The 7,489-nt window shown below is 47.8% G+C and overlaps 1 protein-coding gene across 6 annotated transcripts in view; it reads right to left on the bottom strand.

Moving 5' to 3' along the window:
* The window catches only part of Exoc7 (exocyst complex component 7), a 19,125-nt gene extending 13,967 nt beyond the window's left edge, over positions 1-5,158 (bottom strand). For all 6 annotated transcript variants that reach the window (XM_021175787.2, XM_029483755.1, XM_021175785.2 and 3 more), the window contains exons 1-4: positions 5,037-5,158; positions 4,818-4,883; positions 3,310-3,494; positions 3,020-3,125 (exon numbers count right to left, since the gene is read on the bottom strand). In XM_021175787.2, the coding sequence (XP_021031446.1) occupies positions 3,020-3,125; positions 3,310-3,494; positions 4,818-4,883; positions 5,037-5,096 (417 nt within the window). In that variant the 5' untranslated portion in view covers positions 5,097-5,158. The remainder of the gene's footprint in view (positions 1-3,019; positions 3,126-3,309; positions 3,495-4,817; positions 4,884-5,036) is intronic.
* Positions 5,159-7,489: the final 2,331 nt, after the last annotated feature.

The raw sequence follows: 7,489 nt of genomic DNA on the forward strand, positions 1-7,489 counted from the left end.
CAGATCTCATTACGGATGGTTGTGAGCCACCATGTGGTTGCTGGGATTTGAACTCTGGACCTTTGGAAGAGCAGTCGGTGCTCTTAACCACTGAGCCATCTCACCAGCCCCTGTAGGGCATTTCTTAACTAGTGATTCATTGATGGCAGAGGTCCCAGTCCACTGTGGGTAGAGCCATCCCCTGGGCTGGAGGTCCTGGGTTCTATGAGAAAGCAGGCTGAGCAAGCCATGGGAGCAAGCCAGTAAGCAGCATCCCTCCAGGGCCTCTGCATTAGTTCCTGCCTCCAGGTTCCTGCCCTGTTTGAGTTCCTGTCTTGACCTCCTTCAAAGATGGATAGTTAAATAAATTAAACAAAAACAAAAACAAAAACAAAAACGGGGGCTGGTGAGATGGCTCAGTGGTTAAGAGCAGCGACTGCTCTTCCAAAGGTCCTGAGTTCAAATCCCAGCAACCACATGGTGGCTCACAACCATCCGTAATGAGATCTGATGCCCTCTTCTGGAGTGTCTGAAGACAGCTACAGTGTACTTACATATAATAAATAAATAAATAAATAAATAAATAAATAATAAAAGATGGATAGTGATGTGGAAGTGTACACAAAACAAACCCCTTTCCCCCCCAACTTGCTTTGGTCACCGTGTTTCATCACAGCAACAGAAACCCTGGCTAAGTTGGACTATTGCAAGTTAGTGTCAAGTGTTATCAACAAGAAAGTGAAAAAAAAAATGACTGAGAAAATATTTACAAATCATGCCTGGAGAACACAGACAAAGATTCATACAGCAGTGCTCACGATGGGCAAGAAGCAGAAACAACCCCAGTGATCAACATGTGGTAAATGGCTGGACACGTAGGAAACAGCAGGTCAATGGTTCTGTGGGTGTGGTGTCTGCTGCCATGCCTGAGGTACTGAGTTTGATCTCAGAGAGTGACTGCCACAGGGAAGGAGAGGGCAAGCCCTGTGTTGTCCTTAGAGCACACGTGTGCCCACAACACAAATGGGATGAATGAATAACTTTTTCTTTTATTTAATTTTTTAAAATTTTATTTATTTTTATTTTATGTGCATTAGTGTTTCGCCTGAATGTATGTCTGTGTGTGGGTGTCAGATCTTGAAGTGACAGACAGTTGTGAGCTGCCATATGGTGCTAGGATTTGGCCCAGGGTCCTCTCGAAGAGAGTCAGTGCTCTTAACCACTGAGTCATCTCTCCAGTCTGAATAAATCATTTCTTAATGTTGCATATCTGTATTATTTGGTAATAAGAAGGTATTTAGTCCTGTACTGATATAGTATGATGTGAATCAATAAAAACACTATGCTGCCCAAGGTGGTGGTGCAAGCCTTCAATCTCAGCGCTCAGAATGCTCGCAGGTGACTCTGAGAGTTCGAGGCTAGCCTGGTCTACAGACCAAGTTCCAGCACTGACGGAACTACACAGAGAAACCCTGTGTTTTGGGGAGGTGGGGAGGGTTCTAAGACAAGGTTTCTCTGTGTACCCCTGGCTGTCTAAAGTAGCCTCAGACTCAAGAGGTCCACGTGCCTCTGCCTCCCACAAGATGGAAGAAACCCTGTCTTGAAAAGAACAAGCAAAACTCCAAAATACAAAAGAAATATGCTAAAACAAAGAAGCCAAGGCCTAGTTGGTAATCTTTTTGCCACACAAGCATGAAAAGCTATGTTCTCTTCCCAGAACCCACATCAAAAGCCAGGCATGAGGTGTATGGCGGCATACACCTTTAATGCCAGCACTAGAGAGAGATAGAGCCAGATAGATTTCTACATGGGACCAGTCTCCAAAGTCAAAACCAGAAAACTGTGTGCACACATGTGCTATGGCATATGTGGAAATCAAAGGATGGTTTATGGGTGGTGAGTGTTTTTAATCCTTGCTCAGGGGCCGTGAAGGCAGGTAGATCCTTGGGACTCAGTAGCTAGCTGGCCTAGCCTAACCAGTGAGCCACAGGTCCCTACAAGAGACCCTGTCTCAAAGAGCAAGGTGACATTACTGAGGAACAATTCATCAGGCTAACTTCTGGCCTTCACATACGCATGTTTATATGTATATACACTATATACACATGCATGCACACACACACACACACAGCCTGTATAAAAAGAGAACCAATGTAGAAGGATGTTTAGATGCTGGAAGGAAGGCAGGGTTGGCATGCGGTGTCAGATGGGTGCAGAGCTTGAGTTCAGGAAGATGAGAGGTTCTGGAGATGACAGGGACTGCTGGGAAAACTGTGAGTGCGTCTATGACACCCAACTCCAACTCACACAAAGGGTTACAGTGGAGACAACTGCTGTTTTGGTTTTGGTTTTCAAGCCCTTTCTGGCCTGAAATACGATATGTGGCTCAGCGTGGCCTCACATTTGCAGCCATCCTCCTGCCTCTGCCTCTCAAGTATCACGAGTGCAGGTCTTGCCTGCCATCACGCCTGGCTGAGATGGCTGATTTTATACAATTTATGTGTTTGTTTTGCTTTACAGCTTTGAGACAGGTTTTGCTATGTAGCTCTGGCCATCCTGGAACTCACTATGTAGGCCAATCTGGACTTGCTGCAATCCTCCTGCCTCACCCTCCTAAGTCCTAGAATTACAGGCGTGAGGCCCCATGCCTAGCTAGGTACAAGACATATTTTTTACCATAGTGAAGAAACCTCCAATCCATATATAAAAGTCAAATGCTAAACTTACACTTGAAATAGTATGATGGAAAATCATATCGCTTGGTCCCCAGGCACAGGACCTACCACGTACATTGTGACTGCTATGCATCTTCCTCTTATATCTGTTTACTTAACATTTGAGACATGGTGTCACTACATAACCCAGGCTAGTCTGGAATACCACACATCCCAAGCTGGCCTCAAACTCACAAGTTCTAGGCCTGGGCCACCACACCTGGCTTCTACAGACTTCCTTAAACTGTCACATGTCCCTGGTGAGAGCGGGACAGGGACTGATGTCCATCTGTCCGTCGTCTCATGCTAACCTATACGTTTCTTACCACTTTGTTGAGTTCTGGGCTGTCTGGGCTATTGTCCTGAAAATACTCCACAGCCTTCTGGATTTTGGCCATACTTCCCAGGTACTCTTCCAGCCTACCTGTGGGGCTGGGAAAGAGAAAAGCTGGCTCAGCCTTGGAGGGCAGGGATGACATAGACAGACTACGGCCACGGTCTGCTGCGGGAGAAGAAGAGAATGCACATAAGGGGCTCCACGCTCACATGGGTTTTACTTGGCTCCATGGGTCCAGGAGACATTAGTTATGTGAGCTGAGCTCTGCATGGAACTCACCCCTCTCGGATGATCTTCTCTGTGTCGCTGGCTACATGGTAGTAGCTGATAACATGGTCCAGGCAGGATAACGTCTTCTCCACGTTCTCCTGCAACCTCTGTAGGTTCTCTGTCTGCTTGTGCACAGGGATGATAGAGTTCTCCAGCTTCATGAGTCGGCTCTCAAAGGACGACAGGATGGACACCTGTGGGGGGAACTCCTCTGGCTCATGGCTCCCAGGGCTGTCCTGGAAATACTCACAGACATTTCTTGTTTTTTCTTGGTTTTCTAGACGATACACTGCTACACATAGGAAGGAACACAGTCGACTGGTTTGCTATGACTGCACTCCTAGTCTGGTACACGGCTCAACATAAACTGGTTGAAAGTTCATCTGACGGCAAGAGGAACATTAAGCGAATTCTTCCTTCAGATCGCCATCCCCAGGGAGCTGGAGAGATGACTCTGCTCTTGCAGAGGACTGGTACTGAGTTCCCAGCACGCACATCAGCCAGCTTACAACTGACTGCCTGTAACTCCAATTCCACAGGATATGGCAGCCTCGTCTGATCTCTGCAGGCACTGCTCATTCGTGTGTACACATACACGCATGCAAACACTCATGCACATAAAATAAATTTGCTTATTTACAAAAAGAGACAATCAGGTAGGAGAGCAGGCTCAGCGGTTAAGAACACTGGCTGCTCTTCCGAAGTCCTGAGTTCAATTCCCAGCACCACATAGCGGCTCAACCACAACCATCTATAATGAGATCTAGTGCCCTCTTCTGGCATATGGCCATACATACAACCAGAACACTATACATAATAAAATTTTTTTTTTTAAATCACCTCAGGATAGCTTCCTTTCTACCCTTGAAAGTCAAATCTCAATTTCCATTCTCTCTGAAGTTTTCCTAGACTGAACAGAAAGTAACCTCACCCAAAATAGTTGCAAATATATTACTGTTACCTCAAAAACCAAACACACAGCCAACCTCTTTCCCTAAGGGCAAATCTCACTCAACAAGTATTTTATTACTGTGTAAACACAAATGCAATCACTTTTAAAGCATCTACCGTATACCAGACAGTGGGAAGCATGCAGAGACTCCTCCACGGACACACTGGGAGGCTGACATTGTCTGCTTTACCAGATAAATTAACATAACTCAAGGCCTACCACCAGGAACCACATAAGTAAGTTGTAGGACAAGGGGTAGATCTAAGACGCATTAACTCTCTGAGATGGTTCTGTTTCCAAAGCCCCTTGTGACTTCGCTACCAGGCCATGTACAGGATATCATGAAATGTTTGCAGAAGGACAGACAGTAACAGGTATAGGGCAGCGGTTTCCTCGGTGATGGGGTGGAAACTTGGGTGTAGAGAAACCCATCGCCGCAAGAGATGCCCACTGCTTACTACCCACGCTGGAGTCCCTGGACTCAGGCGCAGGACACGTCCATCATACGCCCCTCCTCTGGGGCTCAGGAGCCTGGCGGCAGCCTCCCACCTAAGGGGCTACTCACCATGTTCCTAGTGAGCTGGTCGCTCTTCTCCAGGCTGTCTCGGATAAACGACAGCGTCTCCTCCTCCTACGAGGGGCAGAGAGGAGGACATCACCACAAGCCGATGGTGAAAGGCGACCACCAGCACCCAGCCCCACGGCCTACGCCTAACCCCATCTTCCCTTCCACCCCAGTTCGATGCCCCTGAGCGCCTTTCCTTCACTTTCTCCCCAGCGTCACCTGCTTCAGTTTGTCCTCGATCTCCCGCCGCCGGGCGGAAGCCTCCTGCGGGGGAATCATCGCAGCTGACGGCGCTGTCCCCACTCCCCGCTGTCTCAGCTCCAAACCCTGCTCGGCTTCCGTCTCTGTCACGCCCACTTCCTCCCTCGGCCCCGCCCCCGGACGCTTCGGGGGCGCCATGTTGGGAGTGGCAGGCGGAAGTGTGTTCCTGCCAGAGCTCGCGAGCGGGCTGCGGGTCGACGCCATCTTGAATGTGGCTGGAAGAGACGCTCACCTGAGGCATGCATGGGTCCTTCCTCGTAGCCAGAGGCTGGTTTGCTCGCTCCTTTGAAAGGCAGCCCCTTGCTGGGAGACTGAGGCAGGAGGCCATTCACGAGTTCGAAGCCAGTTTGGATCACATAGTAAATTCCAGGCTAGCCTAGGCTACAGAGTCAGACTCGGTCTCCAAACCAAAAATCAAGCAAACCAACAATATATATTTTTTAGATCGTTTTGGATGCTCTGGAATAGGTTTTGTAGACCCAGCTGACTTCTGCCTACCGTGGGCTGGATTAAAGAAAGGTGTGCTCCGCCAAACCCAGCTCACCCGAGAAAAAGCAGGGCGGTGGCGGAAGGCAGGAGGTGGAGGCTGGCACGGAGTGGTATACAGGGTTTACAGTTCTCTCCCTCCCATGTGTGGGTGGGAGATCCAGAGGGATTGAATTCGGGTGCCAGGCTTTGTGGCAAATGCCTTAACCTGCTGAGCTATTTCACCAGCTCATGATTTATTTATGGATTTTAACAAGGTGTATAGATGTTTCGCCCGTGGGTATGTATGTCTGTGCCATCACTTGCATGCCAGGTGCCCTGGAAGGCCAGAAGGTTATCTGATCCCTCTGGAGCTGACATTACAGTAGTGAGCTGTCTGTCATGTGGGTTCTGGGGACCCTAACCCTAACCCAGGCTTCCTGGAAGAGCAGAAAGAGCTCTTAACTGCTGAGCCATCTTTCCAGCTGGCTAAACCCTGGTTTGGGATAAAAGCTCTGACTGAGGAGACAATTTTGTTTTTGCAGATCATATCTTAACGGTTCAAGTCTGGAGACTGGATTCCACACAGAGTGGCTTACAATGGATACTTCAGAACTTGTGGGATCCCACGTGGGTTTAATAACAGAGACACAGAGACATCTGTATAGTATTAGGCTGTTTGCCTGTTTGCTGGGGCAGTCCCTCAGCTAACCCTCCAGACTCAACCCGACTTCCCTGCTACGAGTCCCTGGCATTCTCTCTGCTCAACCTCCCTGCCCTGCTCCAGTTCTGCTTCTGTCTCTCTCTCTCTCCTCCTGCCCCAACTCCAACTGCTAACTCTATTCCTCAAAGGCCACACGCCTCACTCATCCAATCTGAGCCAATCAGCAACGGACAACGCCTAGTCTGAGCCAATCAGCAGCAGGACAACGCCCGGTCCATATCTCTGTGTTGTCTTTTGGCTTTGGCAGCTTTGTGACCTTCATCAGGCAGCTTTCTTTTTAACAGGCTAATCTCAGAGAAACACCTTTTTGGCAGGTAAGGAAGGACAAACATTTACATATAGAAAGCAGGTAATATCGGGCTGGGGAGCTGGCTCAATGGTTAAGAGCACCAACTGCTCTCCTGAAGATCCTGAGTTCAAATCCCAGTAACTACATGGTGGCTCACAACAATCCCTAACAAGATCTGACTCCCTCTTCTGGTGACAGTTACAGTGTACTTACATATAATAAATAAATCAATCTTAAAAAAAAAAGGCAGGTAATAGGCCATAGAAATGACAGTAATTAAATATCCTGCCAGCACAGCAATTAACAACTGAAAATGCAGGACACAACTGCATAGGCATTTGATGCAATATGTGTGGGTTTAATCATCCCAGCCTCTTCCCCTTTTAGATCAAGAAATGGCTCTATAGCACAATGTCTAGTCCATTTGTCCTGTCTCAGTGAGTTCAAAGTTCTGTAGAGGGTTTGTGTCAAGTGGATAAGGGAAAGAAATCTGAAGCACATATACCTTAAATCGTTTTCTTTCTTTTTTTTTTTAAAGATTTATTTATTTTTATTATATATAAGTACACTGTAGCTGTCTTCAGACACTCCAGAAGAGGGAGTCAGATCTCATTACGGATGGTTGTGAGCCACCATGTGGTTGCTGGGATTTGAACTTCGGACCTTCGGAAGAGCAGTCGGGTGCTCTTACCCACTGAGCCATCTCACCAGCCCCCTCGTTTTCTTTTTTTAAAAAAGTTTTATTTATTATGTATTCAATGTTCTGCCTGCACGGCCAGAAGAGAGCACCAGACCTCATTATAGATGGCTGTGAGCCACCATGTGGTTGCTGGGAATTGAACTCAGGACCTCTGGAAGAGCGGCTAGTGCTCTTACCCGCTGAGCCATCTCTTCAGCCCCCTTAAATCCTTTTCTTATCACCATTTAAGCTTT

Source organism: Mus caroli, chromosome 11 (assembly GCF_900094665.2).
Source record: "Mus caroli chromosome 11, CAROLI_EIJ_v1.1, whole genome shotgun sequence".
NCBI classification, from domain to species: domain Eukaryota; kingdom Metazoa; phylum Chordata; class Mammalia; order Rodentia; family Muridae; genus Mus; species Mus caroli.